At 43.1% G+C, this 25,001-nt stretch overlaps 1 protein-coding gene and 1 long non-coding RNA gene across 2 annotated transcripts; one reads left to right on the top strand and one right to left on the bottom strand.

The window, feature by feature from the left end:
* Positions 1-3,097: 3,097 nt before the first annotated feature.
* LOC123388980 lies at positions 3,098-4,777 on the bottom strand. The gene is made up of 2 exons (XR_006603503.1): positions 4,641-4,777; positions 3,098-3,300 (listed from the first exon to the last, which is right to left on the bottom strand). It is a non-coding gene; the product is annotated as an uncharacterized LOC123388980 (long non-coding RNA).
* On the top strand, positions 3,278-19,380 carry PTGER2 (prostaglandin E receptor 2). Its single transcript, XM_013056211.2, has 3 exons — positions 3,278-3,426; positions 4,006-4,895; positions 16,893-19,380. The coding sequence occupies exons 2-3, from the start codon at positions 4,053-4,055 to the stop codon at positions 17,112-17,114; spliced, it is 1,065 nt and encodes a 354-aa protein (XP_012911665.1). The 5' UTR covers positions 3,278-3,426; positions 4,006-4,052; the 3' UTR covers positions 17,115-19,380.
* Positions 19,381-25,001: the final 5,621 nt, after the last annotated feature.

The following is a 25,001-nucleotide window of genomic DNA, read 5'->3' on the forward strand; positions in this document are numbered from 1 at the left end:
CAGCTTTATGAGAGAGGGACTTCCTGACAATGGTAGTATCAGAATTGGGTTAAGGGATGACAAAAATCTAATGTCAAAGCAGTCACTTGAAGTAGGGCAGGGCATCATCTCGTTAGAAATGGTGCAAAATATGTGATGATCTCCAATCTTCAAATAAGAAGGATAGTTACAAAACCCTTATGGAAATATAAGAATATATCTCCAAGCTTCTCCAGTCTCAGACAACTGGCAAGACCTGCCCACTTGTTCGACAGTAGAACTGGAAGAGGATTTAAAACATTAGGATCTAACTCCCTGCTTTCTGCCAAGAAAGACAGTTTCCTCCAATGATTAATTTTTTCTAAATAAAAAGCAGCTTTCTTGAATTTCCTAACATAAAGGTAACACAGATTTATAGGAAAATCAGCCAAAACAGGCAGGCATAAAGAAGAAATTACTACTAACATTTTGCTGAACATCCTTTGAGATGCTGCTCTGTGCAAATATTTATGCATATAATTTTAAATGAATGAAATAATAAACATGATTTTAACTCAATATGTGGTAAAGATTATTATCAAGAAATACAGAGACACATCATCCTTTTTAATGACTATATATTCCCTTGCATGGGTTGTACCAAAATTTATTAAACCAGCCCTTTAGGGAATGACATTTAGTTCTAGATTCTTAGAATAATGAACATTTTTCCTGCTCTGTGTCTGTGTGTGTATGAGACAACTTTGTGTATTTTCCAGATTATGTCTCCTTCAGGCAGTACACTTCTATAACATTATTTCTGGGTCAAAGCATATTCAAAGTTTGTGATAATTAATAAACCATTCTTACCAGAAAGGTTGTACCCACACTCACACTTCCATCAACAGCGAGCCCCTTTCTCTCTCTTTGGTCATACTGGATATGTGTAATCCTTTCAAAATTTATCAATACGTCAGGCAAACAGTAACATCTAAATTGTGTTGAGTGACTTGCCAATGAGCACTAATGCTCATTGAGGATAGGTATTGTGCTGAGTGCTCCCTTCTGGCCTTAGATGGACAGTGCGTGCAATATGCAGAGATCTGTAATGTAAATGAGATGGTCTGGACTCCATACTCCTAGCTTTGCACTACCTTTGTGTATCCTTGGGTAAGATACTCAACTTTCCTGAGCGTCAGTTTCTTGAGCTGCAAATGAAAAACCCGGAATGGGTGTTCTTGCACTTCCTCTCTGGCTGTAACAGGGGGTAGACGCGAGTTCACTGCAAGATCTGCAGCAGACACTCCTGGCTGACTAACCCAATGCCACTCCCAGCCCCTTCTCCCCGGCCTGCCTCTACTCTGGAAGAAGCCGGAAATATTCAATAGCCTCCTTTGGAGCTAAGGAGTGGCCATTTTACCAAATTCTGGCTAATGAGACACGAAGGGAAGGCTATGAGGGTACTTCTGGAAAAGCAGCTTTTCTGATGAAACAAACAGGCACAAGAGAGCAAGCTCACAGTGGCTGTGTCTTTCTCATGCTCTGCTTTCTGTGCAGACTTGATGCCTGGACCTGTGGGGCATGCGGTAGCTTTATACTGAGTGAACTCAGCTGAACAGGATCTGTGCTTCAGAATCCTGGCCAGTTTCAAGGCTAACATTAGCCATAAGAGAAGTGTTGTATGAGACTGAGAAGGCATCAGGGAAGCAGCAGCCATGGTTTTCATGCTCTGAAGGACAATGCAGGGCTCCAGACACGGTGATAACTCTGGTACATTGTCAATGATCTGCCAGCTCACCTTGCTGATATGAGGCAGCACGTGGGCTCCAGCTGCCATCAGATCTCCTTCAGCTTCTCTGCATCCTAAGCCAAGTGCAAGTGTAGCCCCATGAAGGGTGCCAGCTTCTCCCACAATACACTTGCATTATCAAGGTCAGAGGTAGTAAGAGAGACACACAAATCTGCTCTGTCTTTGAAGATTCTAGTTGTTCATGAATTCTAGTTTAGCCCTGTAGGTCCCAAGCCTGTACGTGCTTTCATCCACAACCAGCTTTCTACCCTGACCACCATTCGGTCTGACCTATGGTAACTTCCGGTTCGGTCAGGGCTAGACAGCAAACAGCTTTGCATGGCCTTCTCCAGGAGCTCCCACAATCATGTAGTGTCTAATGCATCACTCTCCAATAGAGCTTCTGTGATGACAGAAATGTTTTGTATATGAGCTGCCCAATATGATAGCCACTAATCACATGCATATGGCTACTGAGCGCTTGAAGTGTACCTAGTGCAACTGAGAAACTACACTGTTAATTTTGACTCATCTAAATTTAAACTGCCACCTGTGGCTGGTGGCTATCATATTGAAGAGTGCAGGTCTAGTGCCTAATAATAAATCTCTCATTCTTCATCACTTACAGTGGTTCTGTTTCTCTGGTTGCATCCTGACCCATCTGAGCAGTGACTGGTGACTACACAAGGAAGGACATGTAGACAGCATGCTAGGTATGAAAGGCTAGAGATCAGAAAGAGACTGGTTCTCTGGGAGGCTCAGCCACCTGTGACTGTTGAACTTCTTATATGAGAAAAGTAGACTCCCTTTGAACTTGCCCTGTTGGGAGCCTCATCTCCATTCCAGTCCCCAGGCTAGAGTTATCAAGGTGAGCTAAAATATTCATGGAGAGCAAGCAGGCTGTGGTAAGATGTGCTCTTCAGCACCTAATGTTTTCAGGATTCCAGCATGAGGACTTTTACCCCTTGCTTATTCCCTATGCAGATCCTTCCATCTCCCAGTTCTTCCTCCTTCCCCACGTGAATATGACTTTCCTTACAGAATGCAGTTACCCTCTTTTGTCTGTCACACTGGATTTTGTTTGTTCAAACAGTTTTAAACACCAGCCCATTTTCAGGAGTCTGCAATTGTGACAATGGGGGTGGCGGACAACCACTTTTGTCAGCTCTAGTTTCTAAAGCTGTCCACTTACTAATAAGCTTTAGGAGGAATCTGTCTTTCCAGATGTGCTCTGCACCGTTAACCTGAAAGAATTAATCCTGAGCAAGATCTTCTTTCAAGACTGTGCTTGACGAGAGTACAATGGGCAATGATTTCAAGCTGTGTTCACAAACAATTCTACACACAAGGAACATTTCTTTTTCTTTCTTTTCTGGCTTGCTTAAACAAGTGGTTATCCGTTATGGTGTTGACATAGGAAAAGGCGAAATGCTGGCAACCGAATCAAAGCAGCAGGGCAACAGACAGCTCAGCGGCAAAGTTTGGTTCCTTGGACAACCAGGCGAGCTTTTCACTTCCTCCTAATTTGGGTCCCGCCCTCTAAGTTGATCTTCCTGAGAATGTCAAAAGAAAGAGAAAAGAACATATTGGTCCAACTGCACGCGGTCTTTGGTGCTTGTTGCTCCAAATACTTATACTCATCTCCCAGGACAGGGTCCTTCTAACTTCTCTATCGTTTGGTGAGTCACTTTGCTATCCTGTTGTTGCCTTCGGTGAATTCTGCGCACACCCCACAAGTGCCCCGCACTCCCTCCCGGCCCTCTGCTGGGGCTAAACGCGTCCTAGCCAAGGTCGGCGGCCGCGCGGCTTCCAGCACCCAATCCCGAGGGAACGGATCAGGGAGAGGAGGGGGACACCCCGGGGTCCGCGCTCCCGCCCTTTCTTCTCTCACTCCCGGACGAGGGACTCGCGGTGCTCCCAAGGGGAGTGCGCGCGGTCCACTTGGGTAGCTGGAGGGCGCTAGCCCCTGGCGCTGTGACCCGCCCGACGTCTGGGTCCAACCCCGGGCGGGTGCGGAAGCGGTGACGGCTGCCCCGCGGTGCGGGCTCCCGGCAGAGGTGGGTGCGGATCAGCTGCGGAGGCCGGAGCGCCGCCCGGATGCTGCAGCCTAGTGGTGGCCTCTCCGAGAGCACCGCGAGCCCTGGGGCCGAGTCCGCCCTGGGCGCGCAGGGGGCCGGAAGGGGGCTGTGGACTTGGGTCCCTCCTCCTTTCCCTCAGCTTCTCGGAGCGCTCCTGCTCTCAGACCCTCCTCCTCCCAGGTACGAGCCGCGAGAGGAGGGCGCATCTCTCCTCCCGGCACTCCACCATGGGCAATATCTCCGAAGACTCCTCGCGGGAGGACTGCAAGTCTCTGCAGTCGCTTCCCTCCGGCGAAAGCCCGGCCATCAGCTCGGTGATGTTCTCGGCCGGGGTGCTGGGGAACCTCATCGCGCTGGCGCTGCTGGCGCGCCGCTGGCGGGGGGACGCGGGACGCAGCGCAGGACGCGGGAACTCTATCTCCCTGTTCCACGTGTTGGTGACAGAGCTGGTGTTCACCGACCTGCTTGGGACCTGCCTCATCAGCCCGGTGGTGCTGGCTTCCTACGCTCGGAACCAGACCTTGGTGGCCCTGGCGCCTGAGCGCCGCGTGTGCATCTACTTCGCCTTCGCCATGACCTTCTTCAGCTTGGCCACTATGCTCATGCTCTTCGCCATGGCCCTGGAGCGCTACCTATCCATCGGGCACCCCTACTTCTACCAGCGCTGGGTCACGCGCCGAGGCGGCCTGGCGGTGCTGCCCACCATCTACACGGTATCTCTGATCTTTTGCTCCCTGCCGCTGCTGGATCCAGAGAAGTACGTCCAGTACTGCCCTGGGACGTGGTGCTTCATCCAGCACAGCCAGACCACGTACCTGCAGCTCTACGCCACCGTGCTGCTGCTCCTCATCGTCGCGGTGCTCGCCTGCAACTTCAGTGTCATCCTCAACCTCATCCGCATGCACCGTCGGAGCAGGAGAAGTCGCTGCGGACCCTCCTTGGGCAGCTCCCGGGACGGCCCTGGGACCCGCAGGAGAGGGGAAAGGGTGTCCATGGCGGAGGAGACGGACCACCTCATTCTCCTGGCTATTATGACCATCACCTTTGCGGTCTGCTCCTTGCCTTTCACGGTAAGTTAACTCGCTTCCTTTCCGCAGCCCCGCTCCGAGCAGGCTTCTCACTCTCTACCCTCTGCCTCCCACACTTTCCACCGTCTTACCTTTGCAATTTGTAAAACCACGTTCTGATTCTTGAGGTCTAGAGCCTTCTCCTCTCGCTTCTCACCTTTGTCCCACTTCCTTCCTCCCCTAACCTTTGGTGGCTCTGTGCTAGTGTTTCTCACACCTAGTATAGCCCCCCTGAGATGGATCCTTGACCCTCCACTAAGCCGGCCCAGACTCCCAGCCTAGAGTTAAAAGGGGGAGAGGGATAGGTCCCTGTCCGCCTCTGCCAGACTGGCTTCTGCCTGAGGAGAGGCAGGCCCTTCCACCTGTGGATGGGTATCAGCTACAGCTTGACTTCCCTGGGCTGCAGTTCACCTCTAGGTGTTCTCCACCCATTGGTGCGAACTCTCCGTGCTTTCGCCTTCTCCCAACACAAAAGGTGGTACCCAACACCCAACCTTCCAACTGCCATTCTCGCCCTAGGTGAGAAACATCCCTGTTGGTAAGTTCAGAGCATTCATTACTTGTCCTAAAAGTTCAACAATCACAGACTTTACAAGTTTCCCAATTTACATATTAGGAGCATAACCCTTTGGGGCCATGTGGACATTATATTATGTCCATAATGATAATTAAAGGGAAAGATGGTTGCTTGGAGAAACCCCTTGCCAAACTCTTGCAATTCCTCTAAAGGACACATTTGTACTTCCTTATGAAATATCCTCTTCATATCACTATCAGATATATCTATAGGTGTTCTTCACCTTATAGCCATGCATTTGCTGAGCACAAAGCCAGATACAGGAATGGCTGGTCCATCTTAGGGATGGGAGAGTTAAGCACATCCAGCTTGTTCTGTGACCCAGCAAGCCAGAGGCTGCCCCAGGGAACTGAAGACAGGAGCCCAGGTTTGTGAATGGCTGCTGTCTTAGTCTGGGGCAAGCTTAGCTGTTAGTTCTGTGATGCTATAAACTGGAGCCTCCCCAGGTGTAACGCAGGTAACAGAGCCCCAGATGTGTCTGAGCATGGCCCCTTACCAGAAGCTGGGGAGGAGGAGTCTTGGTAGTCCCGCTTCCCGCTCTTCAAAAGAATAAGACTGACTAACAGGGAGTAAGCAGTTGGCAGTGATTCCCTCCTGCCACAGTCTTGGAGAAAAGAAAGAGATAGTCAGTGCCTACGTTACCAGGTCTGACTGTAGAAACTAAAGAAGTAACTTTTTCCTCACTTTTGGCCTCCATCACTGTTGATTATCTTCATAGGCTCCTCCCGGGGGGGAAAGGACACTTGTCCTCCTAAATGAACTGATTCATAACCATGTTCTCTTCTCCCTGGTCCCCATTGTCCTCACACTCCTACCCCATTCTCTGTCAGGGCAGAAGCTGGTCTGAATCCATAAGGACAGGAAGGTACCCCCTTATGAAAGGAGGTAGCACTATGGGACCCCGCCTCTTCCATTCCACCCTGAACTGGGGCATTTGTACAGCAGAAGGGCTGTGATGACCAGCATGACTTCTATGCATTTATTTTACTAGTAGAAACTTTTGATGTCATGTTAGGGGTTAAATCAACTTTTTTGGGTCAGGACAAAGATGCAGAACCTGTATCTATGAGAGAATAAGCATTTCCAGTTCCACTAAACAACTTAGAATCCAACGTAGAGGCCATAAACCCCTTCTGAGTTGGGCAGTGCTGGTCTTAGCCTGATGAGAATCGGGAAATCAGTTCTTGGAGTCTCATCTGTGATTTCTGAGTGTGTATTTAAAAATACCCCATAGGGCTTCGAGGGGACCACAGACTTGTGAACAGGGTTATTATTCCCTAAGCTCTTTAGAAGAAGAGAACAGGAGGAAAAGATCTTTCCTTTGATCATGACTAACCCATTGCATAAATATATTATCAAACGTAGAGGCAGTAATTTTCAACAGGGTCTCCTGTTTTCAGGTAAATTTGCCTTTTATCATGGGAACTCAGTCATTGCTATATGTTGATTTTCAAGTCTTCCTGTGTAAACACACACACACACACACACACACACACACACACTTACATGAATATTTATTCTCCTCCTTTATTTACTATTAAGGGAAGCTCCAGAGTTGCCAAATGGAAGGGGCTTAGAGCTAGAAGTCTGGTTAGAAGGAGTAGGGTAGTAGGAGGTTTGCTTTGAAGCTGTATTTTTATTCAGATTGTCTATTTATGGCTTGAGGACACCAGATGAAGATTATGAGGGCCCCTTATGATAGTGGCATTGACACCCTCAGCAAATATTATCCGGATTTGCTTCTGAATGTATGCATGGCAAAGATTCTCAAAAAGTAAAGGAAAAGCCTAGAGTGAACATAATCAGAAAGCCAGACATGCTCATCCTTGCCTTGGGGCTAACATGACATATTATCTAGATGCAGAATGGGTAACTCACCAGGTCCCAAATAGATATTTGAACTGTACCTTGAAGTTGTCTTTTAGTAAGGAAATTTACACCGACCATTGACTAATTTTACTTTGTCAATAAATTACTGGCACTTGTTAGAAAATTTCGTTTACATGGCACTTTAAACCTTATAAAATGCTATAGTATCCTGATTTTTGCTATCTCCTGGAGAGCTTATCTGATGATTCCAAAGTCATAGCTACCATTTGGTGCATTCATTCTGCTATTTCAGAATGCTTGCCATGGGTGCTCGGGGAGGGGCACTTTCCCCTCATGTCCTTTTCATCTATTTGGTCTACATGAAAATTGTGTAGAAATGGCCCATACCCATCTCCCACACAAGGCAGGAATAATTTTCATACATCCTAACTGGGATGCTGTTAGACAAGGCAAAGACTTGTGGTTGTCTTCAGAAATTCTCCTGTTTCTCCAACAGAACATACGCAGTCCAACAGAAGTACAGTTGAGCCACATATGGGATTTTAAATACTCTATTAGCCACACAACAAAAAATAAAAAGAAACATAATCTTCTTCAAAAAGAAACGGTAAAAATTCATCAATATCTTTTATTAAGCCAGTATATCCAAAATATTATCACTTCAAAATGTAATCACTGTAAAGTGATTATTAATGAGCTATTACAACTAATTGACTTCCTAGTTCCCAGAAAGTGCTAGCAATCTACTCTATCTCTGTCTGTTTCTTCCTCAGGATTACAGAACTGCTTTCTATGTCCCTCGAAAAGTAGGCCACATCACTGGCCCAGGAAAGAGGAGATTTCACAGCTGTGTACCCAGTGGGGCACCAGCCTTTTCCAGCACTCCAGTAGTGAGGGAAGGAGGAGAGTGGGGAATTTAAGAAACCTGGATATAATCGTGTCAATGTTATCCCAAGGAAGGGCAGGTTAGAATGACTGCCTCCTCCAGTCCCAGTCTAGGACTTCCAATGTTTGGCAGTAAAAACTATCAAAATGGAAAATACCAGCACCTTGGGATGAAGTCAAATTCAAACTTCAAATATCATTATTATCAACATCAAAATGGCTAATATTTTGAGTGCTAATTTTTTTTATACACTAACCCATTATCTCCACAACAACCTGCAAAATAGATGGTACTGCTGTTTCTTTTTTACAGATGAGGCCAATAATGCCCTGGTCCCCCAGCTAGTGATCACTGGAGCTGGGGTTCAAAGCCAGACAGTTTAAAAATGCAGAGCCTGTCCTCTTAGCCACAGTACTATCAGAGGGAAAAGTACTTCTTTCAGGGGAAATGTGTTAAAATAGTAACCCAAGATTTCACAAAGGAATGGCGAGGATGTTATAAATTATCTGGATCACTTTGTTTTGATTCCAACTTGTTAGCTTTTTTTTTTTTTTTTGAGAGAGAGAGAGAAAGAGAGAGAGAGCATGCGTACACACACCCCAATGGGGTGGGGGAGGAGCAGAAATGGAAAGTATCCCAAGCAGACTCTGGGCTGAAGGGTGGGGAGCCCAAGAAGCTCTATCCCACAACCCTGAGATCATGACCTGAGCCAAAATGCTCAACTAACTGAGCCCCCCACGGGCCCCCCACCTTATTCGGTTTAAAAATAAAATGGCAAAGACCTTTTTTCCATCCCGATCAAGGGACCTGAGCTGGGGCCAAGTGTGCGGTTCCTTTTTTCTTCTCCACAGTCCTATGAATTGAAAGGCTGAGACCGAGATTGAAGGAGATTGGCTAATATAAATGCTGGTCTAAATTAAGAAATAATCAGATTACCCCTCACATAAAATCTTCTGTTGGTACACATAAAACATTTCTTATGCTATTAAAAAAAAAGTATGTTGTGGTTAGGAAATGGCATTATTTTGGCTGCCCAATATGAAATCATGCATGGAACCAACAACATACTCCAAACTGTTTATGAACTAATGAGATAGTGTATAAATTAATGAATTCCTCATTATGTTGATCAGCTGTTGCCATCATTTCACAGAGATAAATAGAAACTTTCTTCCTGAAATGGAACAGAACACAGAAAATACATCAGACCTCTATTCTTGCCTCAGATACTGTTTGTGTTTTAATTTTCAACGCATGTCAAATTGCTTGGTTCCTACTTTGCCAAGAGCTGTGGACAGCTGCTGGTCATTTTAAACTGCTTTCTCCTTGCCATTAGAATATTTTATTCAGTTCTAAAATTTCAAAAGTGAACTATTGGCTCATTCTAAAATTGTCTTCCTCTTTAGAAATTCTTTAGGGCTATAATTTCTAGGCAAATCTGATTAGTAGAAATATGATCTTCAAAATACAGAACAAACTCAAATAAATAGTTCTGGAGTTTCCTGTTCATTCCTGGAACTTTTCACATAAAATGTAATGTGAATGGGAATTGTAAAACATATAAATTTGTTGATTACATACATGCAAAATACCACAGTTCTAGTAGGGATAAAAGAGAAATTCAGAATTCTTCATGTATAACCACAGTGAATTTGCTGGTAATATTTTAAGTTATATCCATGAACTACTGGAAACCCCTTTATCATTTCTGCATCACCAGTGATATGCTTGGGCATTGGTGAAATGATTTTAAAGCAAGTGACTTTTAAGAGAACATTCCTCTATATGAGTGCTTTCATTCGACACCTTTTCCTTTGCCTTTGTAAAATGGTGGTTGTGAGTAAAGACCCAGTTACACTCAGTTTTTAAAATGTAGACAGCAAGAACCATAGTCCTTTTCCCCCCAAAAAAGCTGTGCATTATGTCTACACCAGTGATCAAGTCGTTCATCACTGCTGTTTCAGATGATTAAGGCCAAGTCCTCAGCTTAAAGAAAAACAGCTTTTGGGGATGGTGTATTTCTTTTTTTGGCATGTCAAGAACCCATCACAGTATTAAGTTAAAAATAAAGGGGGTGCCTAGTTGGCTCAATCGGTTAGTGTCTACCTTTGGCTCAGGCCATGATCTTGGGGTCCTGGGTCCCACATCAGGTTCCCTGCTCAGTGGGGAATCTGCATTCCTCCTCTCCCTCTGGGCCTCCCCACTTGTGTTCTCTCTCTCTCTCATAAATAAATAAAATCTTTTTTTTTTTTTTAAAGAATGGAATGGAATAGGATAGGATAGGATAGAAATGGTAAGGGACTTATCTCCAGAGATACGGTGCTTAGGAGACAAGTCTCTTTCCGCCTAAAGGTTTAAGACCCAGTTAATCTGCAACTTTGTCTGCTCAGTTTCCATTAGCATCTCCTGTCCTCTATTTGGTACTTTCTGACCACAAAACCCCATCCTTATCTTGAGCTCACATCCACTGTGCTTCAGTTTATATGACCAAGATATAACAAGCTTCATTTTTCTCAGATATATTTGTTGCCTAAAATTGTCCCCCTCTAACAGAATGCTAGACTGAGGTCATCTGCAGTTAGGACACATGGGGCATGGGAAGGGCCACGAATAGGGAAAGTGCATTGCGGAAGGCCAGAACTTCCCATGGACAAAGCTTCCTCTTATACTCCACAGACAGCACTTGGATCACTTTGAAATCATTTGTAAAATCTTGCCTTCTGGGGAGGGTCCATCGTGCTCATCATTTTTTTCAAAGAATTAAGAGTCATTACCCTGGAATATACAAGCCCAGAACTCTAAACTTTAGCATTAACTCTCTTATGTCCAGCCCTGGGATCACCTGAAGCACAAGGCAGGGAACACTCTTAAGTATCAGAGCCATATCCATGCCCCAGTCTTTTTTTCCAAAAGGACAGAGGCTCCTGTTCCCTCCACCACAAAGCACCTGGGATTTGAGGGAAGGGATGTCTTTAAAACTTCATATACCTGGAAAATACTGTCCCCACAAGTTTTATGTTAAAAAAAATTTTTTTTTTAACTATAGCAGACACCCAAGTTTTTTTTTTTTTTTTTTAAAGATTTTATTTATTTACTTGAGAGAGAGACAGTGAGAGAGAGCATGAATGAGGAGAAGGTCAGAGAGAGAAGCAGACTCCCCATGGAGCTGGGAGCCCGATGCGGGACTCGATCCTGGGACTCCAGGATCATGACCTGAGCCGAAGGCAGTCGTCCAACCAACTGAGCCACCCAGGCGTCCCCACCCAAGTTTTTAAAGAATGGATCATATGGGGACGCCTGGGTGGCTCAGTTGGTTACATGTCAGCCTTCCACTCAGGTCATGATCCCAGGGTCCTGGGATTGAGCCCTGCATCTGGCTCTCTGCTCAGTAGGGAGCCTGCTTCTCCCTCTCCCTCTATTCCTCCCCGTGTTTGTGCTTTATCTCTGTCAAATAAATAAACAAAATCTTTAAGAAAAAAAAAAAAGAATGGATTCTATAAAGCCATAGCCAGGTCACCTGAATGTCTTTCACAAGGCAGGTAAACATATGATAATCTGTGCCTGCAATTTAACTGTGCAAAGTGTGAAGGAGAGAGGGGTTGCCAGGGTGGCTCAGTCAATTGAGCATCCAAATCTTCATTAAGACTATTAAATCGCTGGGCACCTGGGTGGCTCAGTGGGTTAAAGCCTCTGCCTTCGGCTCAGGTTATGATCCCTGGGTCCTGGATCAAGTCCTGCATCGGGCTCTCTGCTCAGCAGGGAGCCTGCTTCCTCCTCTCTCTCTGCCTGCCTCTCTGCCTGCTTGTGATCTCTCTGTCAAATAAATAAATAAAATCTTTAAAAAAAAAAAAGACTGGTAAATCGCTGACCTCTACCTCTGAAACTAATAATATATCACATGTTAATTAATTGAATTTAAATTAAAAATGCAAGTGAAAAATTTTAAAAAAATGTCTTAGTAAACATCCAATGTATTTACACACACATATAAATTATACATGTGAAGCACCATGCAGACATTTATTATGTAGATTACAAAAAATGTGTGAAGGAAAGAAGAGTCCTAAAGAAAGACAAGTAGATATAGCCATGGTTTTTAAATCGATAAACAGGAACAGTCATACCCACAAACCTTTGTGACACCTTTGCAAAAAGGGCTCTTACTAAACCATAGTCAGTTAGTGGTGAACTTCATGTGAGACTTTACATCACAGGCTTTTTTTTTTTTTTTTTAAAGATTTAATTAATTTATTTGAGAGACAGCACAACAATGGGAGCAACACAAGGAGAGAAAGAAGCAGGCTCCCCACTAAGCATGGAGCCTCCAGACAAGGGCCGTGATTGTAGGACAGCTTGATCCCAAGACTCCAGGATCATGACCTGAGCTGAAGGCAGACACTTAACCGACTGAGCCACCCAGGTGCCCCACATTGCAGGCTTTTTATGTAGATGGTGGCAGAGAGTGTAGTGCTTAAAAGGAAAGTTCTGGTCCCACTTCTTGAGCGTGGTTGGTTCTGTGACTTCCCTACTTACCTGGAGTGTGATTCGGGGCATAGTAACTAATATTCTAGGCCCTGATTTCCTCCTTTCTAAAACAGGAATAACAGTATTTTGCAAGTTGGTGTAAGAATTAAACAATAAGACCTACAAATTGCTTAGCTCCGTGCCTGGCACACGTAGGCCTTTTTTTTTTTTTTTTTTTTTAAAGATTTTATGTATTTATTTGACAGAGAGAAATCACAAGTAGATGGAGAGGCAGGCAGAGAGAGAGAGGGAAGCAGGTTCCCTGCTGAGCAGAGAGCCCGACGGGACTCGATCCCAGGACCCTGAGATCGTGACCTGAGCCACCCAGGTGCCCCCACGTAGGCCTTTAGTAAATTTTCACTGCTCTCTTCATAGGGTTCCATTTCCAAAGGAAAATCATATGACATATTAATAACCAGAAACTGGATTCTGCAAGCTCAAAGTCATTTGTTTGACCAGGCCTAAGTGCGTCTTTTGATTTTAAGTGTGATAAGTGAATAATTTAAACTGTTTCTGGTGTTGGGTAAAGGTTCTAAAACAGAGGTTTTCAGCCTTGGCTGCACGTTGGAATCACCCAGGTTGATTTAAAACCTTTGCTACCCATGTTCCAGCCCAGATTAATTAAATCAGAGTCTCTGGGGGTAGGAGCAAGCCGTCAGAGTAGTCTTAACAATCCTCAGGTGATTTCAATGAACAACCAAATAGGGTTCTCATTTGTTTTAACATACAGATGGAATTGCATTAACAGTAGGGAAGTAGCTCAGAAGAACTAAAGTCCTTCTGAGGAGGAGGACACAGTACCACAATGGCTTTCCACGGGAGTCTGAAAGGATTCTTTCTATAGAAGATGAATCTAAAGGACACTGAGTTTCATCCAGATCACTTTGTAGGTATTAAAACAAACTCTCTATTCTTAGCAAAGTCCTACAGAGCAAGGCTGTCCTAAGAAATTAGGAGACCAGTGCCTTATCCATTAGGCTACTGGGGCAAGGCTATCCTAAGAAATGAAAACTCACTTGACTTGTGTAGCTTTTTCTCATAGCAAATTAGTGTATGCAAGAACATGTATAAATTCTATCAGCCTCTGAGGCTGATTTCCAGAATATCACTGAATGTTGCTAATTAATTGACCTCTCAGTTGTGTCAGCCTTTACTTAAAACCTAGGATCAGCTGGAGGGAGAGGGAAATGTGGAGTTATGGATTAATGGGTATAGGGTTTCAGTTTGGGGTGATGAAAACAGGTTCTGGAGGTGGATGGTGGTGAGCCAGTGAGGGGCAGCCACAAAAGGAGCACAGGAGAGGCTCGGGAAAATAAAGTTTATCCTACTCACAGGTCCTAGGAGCAGGAAGCACTGCAAGACCAGGGCCAAAAGGGAAAATAGTAGTGTAGGTCAGGAGGCAGAAGGAGGAGGAGCAGAAAGACAGCTTGGGCCTCTACCAAAGAATATTGCCTCCTGGGATATAGGACCCGATGAAGGGGGGGTGGTGTCTGGCTTGGTTACTTTGCATATCAAAGGGCTGCTTTAGGCAAGCACTTCCCTGTCTCCTAAGAATGTAGCCCTGATAATACATTATATATATACACACACATATATATATGTGTGTGTATATATATATACACACACACACACAGACACACACACACACATAAAGAATGTAGCCCTGGGGAGGGGCAATCTCTTCACAGCCAAAAAGCTTTTGAGATGTCAAAACACAAAAATAAAATAAAAAACATAGACAATATAGTTGCACAACAATATAAATGTACTTAATGCCACTGATGATACACTTGAAAATGGTTAAAATGGAAGATTTTATGGTAGGTATATTTTACAATTAAAAACAATCCCAGGGGATGCCTGGCTGGCTCAGTTGGTGAAGGGTCTGCCTTCAGCTAAGGTCATGATCCCAGGAGCCTGGGCTCAGCAGGAATTCTGCTTCTCCCTCTGTTTGTGCTCCTCTCTCTGTCAAACAAATAAATAAAATCTCTAACAATGAATAAATAAATAAATAAAAGCTCAGGATCCACAGTATCAAAAATGGTGGACTCTAGGCAAGAGACAAGAACCAAAGGGAAAACATGGGGAGGTAGGAGAAGACAAAACTTACACGAGGAACTTCAAGGGTCAATTTCCCAGTGTCAAAGAAGAAATGGTCTTCTACAAAATCTTGACAACCTCCTGAAATGCAAATTTTAAGCATTTCTAAAAATTACCCAGCATAGTGGTTGAAAAGGAAAAGAAACAAATAGCACAGAATTGCTTCATCCTCTAAAACCATTTTTCACTTCTCATTGCTCTGTCACCCTTTAACGAGATCAGGAACTATGATACCATAGAAGTCATTTACCAATGAAAACCTGACTCATCTCCACGTGTGACACCGGAGTGCTGAGCCTTCTCCCTATTGCCCAGTATGGCTGGCCAGTTCACTGTCATCGTACGCTGTGGCAAAGCTCGACCATAAATTCCCCTGAAGACTTTTTCTCCAACAGAGTGTCAGTTGTATGTGTGTGTGGTAACGAATATACTTGAATCTATCAGACTTCTGTATGCTCTCATCCCGAATAGCTAAACTCCCAGATTGCTTCTTAGATATACCATATAAGTAAGTATTGTATACTTCTCAGCCAAAATAGTTTGGCTGACAAGAAAATGATTGCTTCCTTGCATGTTCCCCCCTAACTTTCCTCTTTTCTGCATCATCAGGGAAATTCGCCATTCCTTCTTCTTTTTCCTTGCTCATGTGCCAAGCCTTTCCTCCACTCCCTATTCCAAGATTCTCTGGCATAAACACCTATGGCTGCCAAACCTTCCCGCTCTTGTCCTAACATAAGCAACCCGAAGATGACTACTCTTCTCCTTCCCTGCAATGCGCTTTGTATATCCAGTTGCCAGATGTCTGCAGAATAAGTACCAGGGGGAAAGGAAATAAACCATTCCTTTTTCTGGCAAAGGAGTGTGGAGGAATGAAGTTGTAGCTCTCTAAGGCACAGGTTCCCACGGCTAAGAAAGTCCCTAGAGCATTACAAAGAAATTGGTTTCAAAGATTGTGTATGAGGGGCACCTGGTGGCTCAGTCAGTTAAGCATCTGCCTTCAGCTCAGGTCACGATCCCAGGGCCCTGGGATGGAGCCCTGAGTCCAGCTCCCTGCTCAGTGGGGAGTCTGCTTCTCCTCCCTCTCCCCCCAACCCCTACTCCTATGCTCTCACTCTCTCTTTCTCTGTGTATCTCAAATCTTAAAAAAAAAAAAAAGACTGGGAGTTATTTCCATTTATTTTCCTCTTTCTGTAAGCTGTGTAATGTTTGATCCTTATCGAGCATGTACTTTTCTCTTCCTTTCAATCTGACCAAAAAGCTGCATTGATCCCAAAATATATAAGGAATCACAAAATAGCTGGTATACCCATTTGAAAACAGCAGTCAGCGTGCAAAGATGTGTCAGGGCTCCAGTATTTGGGACATTGTTCTAAAGGCCTTTGTTCTAATACAGGCTATCTGAACATGGCCCATGGTTGAGCCCTTTACTAGTTCAAGGAAGTTGGAATTCATGTCCTGACTCTGCCAACTAAGCAGCTCTGGGAACTTGGGCAAGTCACCTAGCTTCTCTGCATGTTGGTGTCCTCACTGATAATCTGGAGGTTTGGACAACGTTGTGGGGTACTTACTGAGCAAGCACTGTTTTAATTTACGTACACATACTACTTCCTGTCATCCTCCCAACAAACCTAAGTAGGTACTGCTCTCATTATCACCCATTTTAAAGATGTAGAAACTGAGGCACAAAGAGTTTAGTTTTCTTTCCTGTGGTTCCAGAGCTATATATGCATCCAGGATTGAAACCCAGGCAGTCCCACGTCCAGAACCCATGCTCTAGGTACCTTTTTTCAATGGACTGTGATAATTAAATCAGATTAAATATTTGGACGTAAATGTAACATATTGTTATTACCTCTCCTGAAGTTCACTTTCTCATCTGTCAAAAGGAGACAATACTTATATTTCACAGGTTTTGTCAGGAATAAGCATGGAAATCTACAGAGATTTCACTACCCATCTGTCACCACCCCTGGCCCACAAAAAAACCATCTTGCTCTTAAATCCTAAGAAATTGCATACACTCTAGGCCTGTCTATGGATGCATTATAAAACTAATATCATTTTTCCTCTTTGCTTCTTACAGATTTTTGCATATATGGATCAAACCTCTTCCCAAAAAAACAAGTGGGACCTCCAAGCTCTTAGATTTTTATCCATCAATTCAATAATTGACCCTTGGGTCTTTGCCATCCTTAGGCCTCCTGTTCTGAGAATAATGCGTTCAGTCCTCTGTTGTCGGGTTTCATTAAGAACACGAGACGCAGCACAGACTTCCTGTTCTATACAGTCAAATGCCAATAAGTAGATTGACCTTCGCCGACAGTAGTTAAGAAGTGCTTCGTTAGCCAGCATCTGGAAGATCATTTTGAAATGGCTGCATGGAGAAATGAAAAAAGTAAGTTTACAAACCCTAATAAAACAGAGTGAACAAACCTTTCAGCAGCGGCTGGGGCTACAGAGGTGCTGACAAGGCACTTCATGGAAGTTGTCAGAAGGATCTGTAAAACCTGCCTTCAATGAGCAAGTCAAGGAGGTTAGTCTTTGGAGGAAAAACCAACGGCGTTCAGGATCGAGTTGCCTTTTGATTTAAACTTCCCCCTTGAGTGAGAAAGCATGTGGTTTTGAAATTTGTTTAAAACCCTAAATAGTTACAGTGTTTTCTATTTTAATCTTCTATGCTACTGCTGTTATAAACACGCAACCTGCAGTCAGACCAAATGAAACTTTGTGTGTCTCCTCTAGGAAGGCCATGTGTGGAAGCAGCTGAGACTGGTGTCTTGTGTTGCTTAACAAACCCTTTGTTTGGCCAATGAATTTGGAAATCACAGGCACTTTGTACCGTCCTATTTGTGTATGTGGGAGGTCTCTCTGGTCACCACGGTATTATGCGTGGAACAGTGGGCTCAGCTGGTTAACGTCACCGTTTCACTAGTCCTCTAGAAGCTGTGTGTCAAAGTATTAGGTATTTATTTTATAATGTCCATTGTGCTAAGGGTAATCAAGAACACTTCTGGAATTTTCCTCTCAACAAGAAATAATAGGCTATTAAAAGAGTTTTAATTCTGATTAATACTTTTCATTCTCTTTTCAGGGAGGGGAAATGTGGCCAAATATTAGAATTTAAAAAACTCTTCTATTGCTCAGGTTGTAGCTGTGACTAATATCTACTTGATAATATGACTGTCTTGTAGCAAAACTCATGCATCTACATTTTTATCCAGGAAACACAGTTTGACTCATACTATATAGGAAATCATGCAATAGTGAGTCATATCTTAATATGTTTCTAAATCTAAACGTTTAGCATGGTGTAAGCCCAGCATCAAAATATTTCAGTGAATGTGTGCTCTTTAATCATCTTAGTTACTGTGTAAACTCATCTGAAATGTCAGGAAGATAAACTATGAAACAAAAATGGAAAATGGGATAGTATTTGATGAATTCCCCCAAATAACAGTTTCTAGAGTAGATATAATATTTTTAATAAGAGAAAAGTGGAAAAAATATATTTATTTTGGCAGACAAGTTTGTAAAGTGTGGTTGTATTATAATTTAGATGTCAAAATATTCAGTATAGTACTTGGTATTAGAGCATTTTTTTCTTTCCGTACAGCATGATCTTCCAAACAGTAGAACCACCTTATTTATTTGTTTATTTATTTATTTATTTATTTTGCAGTGCATGTTATTACAGGATAGCTGTTATTAAAAAAAGAGAGAGAGAGAGATGCTAGTTTTTTCCAAGGTCTCATTGAATTGCTTACGCAAAACCATTTCCTATAAGTAGTTATCAAACTAGCTAATCACTTAAAGTGATTCCAAACCAATCCAGCATCAGACACAGTCTATGTCAAATCAGCTCTTATTTTTAAAAGAATAAATAAATGGTTTGTTTTTATACTAATTTAAACAAACCAGGCACAATTTAACTTAACTGAAATCTGGACATGTAAATAAATCTTCCCTGGACACCAGTTAAGAGATTGTTCTAAATAGGATTAATTATGCTCATGGGTAATTCCTAAACATAAAATTCTGAAGTTACTTTGAATCTGGAAGATTGATTTCTTTTATCAAATGACTGTTTTTTCCTCCAAATGAAAAAATGTTAAGTACAATCCTTCACTCCACCTTACCACTGCCCCAAAATTCTGGAATAATGCCTGAGAACTTAAAAAAAAAAGAAAAAGCACACTTGGACATAGTATCACTGGTAGGAACACAATGATTCACTCTGGGGGCCCAATATGTAAGAATTTAAGCCATTTACTTAAGAACTGGTAGATTTCTAGTGCTTTGTTTCCTCATGTACTCCTGTTCCTTGCACTGTGTTAAATGGCTAAATCCTGTTGTTTTGTCTGCATATACATAGTAGGAACTGAACATAAAAATCCTATGTAATAGTCAATCTTGTATTACTAATGGCGATTTAAAGGTAATGAAAAAAATTACTTAGAATAGATATGTAAATATTTCTTTTCTAAAAAAAAATCCCATTCCATCAGATAAACCTGTTTACACTTGCTGACTCGTTTTCAAATTAAATAAAAAACACAGAGCTTGGGCTGGTATATTAGAGAACTGAACTGTGATTTTAAAAAGACACCAATTTTATTCGTTGTCCCCGACAGTCAGTGGGATGAAAAGGGAGAAACTACAGTGGATTTTCACTTCAGAATGCCAGCCCTCACTTTGGGAATCCAGGAACTAGATGGGCCAGAGTAGTCAGCCCTGAGCTGAATTGTTTCCAGTTCCCTGTGGCCCGGGTCCAGGGGGACCTGGGAAATTCCGGTACTGAAGTGTGGCTTGAATCTCCAAAGATCTGATAGACGCTATAGAAAGCCTCCAAAAGACCTGAATTTCAAAGGGGTTTGGATGCATGACAACCTAGAGCCAGAGCAAAGCTCTAGAAACGGCGCCAACTCCAAACCACCATGTTGGCAGAGACTATAAGCCCTGTGTGGCAGGCAGGGAAAATCCAGTCTGCATTACTGCATTCTCAGTGTACTTCAGTTAAATTTTTGGCATCCCTGTCTGCTCATGCCAGAGCACTTTGAAAGGGTTGTTCTAATGTTCATGTGATGTCAGCTCTGATTGGAATTGAGAAAAACCCAATATATTCAGGTTTAAAATTTGATGACATTGAAAGGCAGGGGAGACAATTAGCTTGCACTCATGTAAAGGTTTGTTTCTTTCATTTAGCCCAAACTCATGGTTTTCTGAGCCATTTACAGATGGAGAAGTAGTCTCCTTGGCAAATGAGAAGTTTCTATGTGTGGGCAGACAGTGCCTACTCATGTAGGTGGTGTTGCAACTTAAGTCTTTGATGACGGGTCTTCTGCCCCATCACACACTTAATTTCATTGGATTTCCTCCCTGAGGACACATTTATAACATAACTCCAATCATCTAACAGCATTAGAATTGATTTTTTTAAATTCACAAAACATTTTTATTACCATACATGCACACTATGGAAATGAATATTATTTTAGCAAGTCACAACAGCTTTAGCCTATACAGGGGACCAAGGACATGGACTGGGCATTAATTTTTAATTCAGCAAGTTACTTTTTTTGAGGGGGGAGCTTTTCCCATTCTTTTAATTGTTAAGTAAATTTTCTTGGATTATATATTTTTTTATTCCCTATAAAATGAATGTACTATTCAAATCCAGTTCAGGTGGTTTAATTCTGTGATCCAGCTGCTTCATTTCTAAAATCTGCCACGAGTCAAATCAGTGTGAACTTTCCAGCAAAAAAAGAAACAGCATACTCAAAGGAGTAACTGAGGACTACTGAATGAAAGGAATATTTACAGAGGGGTGGGCAAAGTTAAAGGAATGAACAAGGGAGGGTGAGTCGTCCCTCACAAGCTTTACCACTCCTCAGCTTGAAGGGACAAGGGAGGTGGGATCATCCAACTGGAACTGTAGCCTTATGTAAGGAAGTAAGCAAAACCGCTGCCAAACCACAGGGAGGCAACAAGGGGACTACGTTCCTGGAAGATCTCTCCTCCTACTTTCTACTCTTCTGCCTGTTTCTCCCATTGGCAAAACCCAACTGTAATCCACAGAGTCAGGGGAGCCTGGGTAAAGTAGACCATGAAGGCCTTACTACACGGCGCGAGTAGATTTAGAGGGGAAGTGGAGAATATCCAGCATAAGCAAATTAAAAATACGTTCTCCTTTCTTTTTTAATTGCACCAACACAAAAATTATAACCACAGAGTGAACACCCTCTCTTTCTGCCTCCTACTCCACAGGCTTGGGGTATAGGAATCAGCCCCACCTGTATGAAAGGGGGTAAAATACTATAGATTCCTTCATCAAAATATTGGTCCTAAGCCCTGCTCTCCTGTGGCTCAGCATTTACACTTATCTAACTTTTATATCATTGGAGAAAGAGAAGGGGGATCAGACCAAAGCATCTTTGTGTTTCCCCTGCCCATAGCAGCATCGCTATCTCTAGAGAGAGCAAAGAGAGGGAACCATGTACTCTGGTCTAGAAGTGAAGTGGAGCCTCATTTTTAAGGAGGACCACTAGAGCAAGAAAAAAAAAACCCTCACTTAGGGGCACCTGGGTGGCTTAGTCCATTAAGCGTCCAACCCTTGGTTTTGGCTATCATGATCTCATAGGTTGTGGGGTCAAGCCCCATGTCAGGCTCCATGATCAGTGGGGCATCTGCTTGAGGACTCTCTCCCTCTACCTCTCCACCCACTCATGCTTTATCTCTCTCATAAATAAATAAATCTTTAAAAAAATAAAAATAAAAACCTCACTTAACAATGCAGGGCTGGTCATTCCCAAGTTTAATATAGCAGGTATGGGTCTACACAGCTGTGATAAAGAAAGAATATATGTAGCAATTCTGCATAACTTTAAATGCTGACAAAAGTGCAAGGAAAAAGCAAATTTTAGCAAAATGGTAAAAGAATAGGCAAAGTTCGACTCCCAAGCCATCTGTCAAAGTTACCCTTTCTGCTACCAGAGGATCTGTCTATATTCTTTCTTTACTCCCATCCTTTCACACCTTTCCAGAGCTCACCTTTCCTAGCACAAACCATCTCCTCACTACCCAGCACTGGGTCCCCCGTCATTTTCTTTCTTTCTTTTTTTTAAAGATTTTATTTATTTATTTGACAGAGATCCCAAGTAGGCAAAGAGGCAGGCAGAGAGAGAGGAGGGAGCAGGCTCCATGCTGAGCAGAGAGCCCGACGTGGGGCTCGATCCCAGGACCTGGGGATCATGACCTGAGCCGAAGGCAGAGGCTTTAACCTACTGAGCCACCCAGGCACCCCCCGCGTCAGTTTCGATGCACACACTCAACCTTTGTCCTTTCAGCAAACTCTAGATTTATTCAGGGGTTATTAAAGATTTGCCAGACTGCTGAGACCTTTTCAGACAAGTTATTTAACCTCTCTTCCTCTTACTTTCCTCGTCTGTAATAGAAGGATAATGAAATTATCTACCTCTTCAATTATTCTGAAGCTCAAAGGAGTGAATACATGCGGGACCTTCAGCATGGTGCCCGGACATGGTAAATGCGAATAAGGTTAGGGATTAGTATCATCTCAGAAGCCCAGTTCAGCGCCCCGACCTCTTCACACACCTCTGGCTCGGAGCGCTCATTCCTGGCGGGGGTGGTGATGGTTGGGGTCATGGCATCTATTTGTTGACTCTGGATAACTGTCAAGGATAATGATGATAATAAGCATGTCAGATAAGTTTGTATTTCAGAGAATGCAGCGTGGATTGGCACACATGGGACAGTGTAGAGGAATGTGTAAGCATTAAAGATAGGAGAGCAAGAGACACAGAAGGACAACAGGACACATAACATGGCTCCTGTCCACTCAACAGAGCCAAGTAGGGGAGCTTAGAGGAGATAGTACCTGAAATATTACTTGAACAGGACATGTTATGTGTTGGGCAACACTCTGTTACAAAGCTGGAACTGAGGGGCCACTGGGTGGCTCAGTCAGTTAAGGGTCCAACTCTTGATTTCAGCTCAGGTCATGGTCTCAGAGTTGTGAGATCGAGCCCTGCATAACGTTCTGAGCTCAGCAGGGAGTCTGCTTGAGATGCTCTCTCTCCCTCTCCCTTACCCTTCCCCCTGCTCACACACACACACACACACACTCTCTCTCTCTCTCAAATAAATATGATTTCATTTACTTATTTGAGAGAGAAAGAGATTGAGAGAACGAGTGAGGGGGAGAGGCAGAGGGAGAAGCAGACTTCCTACAGTGCAGGGAGCCTGACATGGGACTCGATCACAGGACCCTGAGATCACGACCTGAGCCGAAGCCAGCTGCTTAACTGACTGAGCCACCGAGGCACCCTAAATACAAGAAAGAAAGAAAGAAAGAAAGAAAGAAAGAAAGAAAGAAAGAAAGAAAGAAAGAAAGAAAGAAAGAAGGAAGGAAGGAAGGAAGGAAGGAAGGAAGGGAGGGAGGGAAGAAAGAGAAACTAACTGAGCAGATTTCACTTACCCATCATCTCCTAAAGATACCCAGAATAAGTCCAACGCATGTGCCACAGACAACATTTCATATTCCTGAAAACAGTACCCAGGACCTCTCTAGGCAAATATTTCTGATTACTGCAGCTGTCGCTTATGGGACATCTCACCATTTTGGGGCGTCCCCCAGATCTTATCCGAGTTATCAATGTCCACCTTAATATGCTGCCAGAACCAAACACAAACACATAATTCTAAACTAGTCTTATCAGTACCAAGCGCTGACCCATCAGTTGCTGACTTGATCTGAACATTATATTCTCATTAATGAACCTGAGTATTACAAGCCTTATTAACACCCGGGTCATACCTTTATAACCTTCAACAAATGAAAGAAGCACAGTGTTCCACTTTACATAGAGGAACACTGTGCATGGGGATGAAGAGATTTGCTCACTAAGGACATTCTTATAAGATCCCTCTTATGATTATGGTGCTGATCTTGCCACATTACATCACATAGTCATTTGGTTTCTCATTAGTCATTTGTCTATAAATTCTTGGATTTTTTCTGTAGGCTAGGAATAATGAGATTTGATCTTATCCGCTGAAACTTGTCTTTTATGTTAAGAACTTGGTCCTTGACATGATGTGGAATTGGATGCCCATGCCGGGGCACAGAGAATAATCTCTTTCCTTGGAAATGGAACTCACTACTTTCAGTCATCCAATGCCAGAATTAACTAACCAATATTCATTTCAGTTTTAAGAGTATGCATGAGACATCATAAGTTAAATGCTTCAAAACTCAACAGCTGCATAATTAAACCTTTGAAGACACGGTTGAGACTACCTTTCAGCTTGTAGAAAGCTTCTTAACATATCCACATTGTGAAGATCCCAGAGGAACAAGCCAAAAACCTCAAGCTTTTAAAAATCCAATGTTAACTTTTCATGTTTTTAAAAATACATGACCTCAGTTACTTGTAAAATGAAAGACACAATAACCACATCACAGTAGGCTGTACACTTCTTTGACCTGTAAAAATAAATCCTTCGGTTTAAGTATACATTCCAATAAAAGAAGGACAAGCTTAACCTACGGATCTTTATTCTCTTTATTACCTATTATGGTGACTGAGGAGTCAGACGCCCACTTCTAAGACAAAACACTAGCTCAGATGTTCACATCTGTCCATGAAATGCCCGTTTGGAAAACTAAGGAAGATAGAGTGTCCTCCTTCTACAAATTTCTTCTGTGTTCTCAGTTAAGTTAAATGAACCACGATGGTTGTTGCAAAGATATACTAAATGAGGAAATACAGTTATCCTGTGTTATCAGTATTAATAGTGTTTTTAAATGCCTTGCCTTTAGTTGACCTACTTGACCATGTTCAAATAATATTTGGAATCCTTTGTAATAGGAATTTGGGATTAAGAGACAAATCACGTGGGGAAAACAACAACAATAACAACTTAATAGCTTTATCTGTAAACCAGCAGTCAGAGTGGTAAAGCTGGGATTGGAGTGCAGACATCAGACTGGTGACATGATGTGTCCCCATTCCCTAGCACCCTCTCCCACCCCTATCCCCAACTCCTGACTCTGGCCCCCAGGCCATTGTGCTATGCCTGGTGCAGACCAGCAAGCTCCCATCTCAGGTCACTTCCCTGGCTGTTGTCTCTTCCTGAAATAAATGCTCTTCTCCCAGACAACCATGGCTCCCTT

Source organism: Mustela putorius, unplaced genomic scaffold (assembly GCF_011764305.1).
Source record: "Mustela putorius furo isolate JIRA1106 unplaced genomic scaffold, ASM1176430v1.1 tig00000129_pilon_pilon_pilon, whole genome shotgun sequence".
In the NCBI taxonomy this organism is placed as follows: Eukaryota; Metazoa; Chordata; class Mammalia; order Carnivora; family Mustelidae; genus Mustela; species Mustela putorius.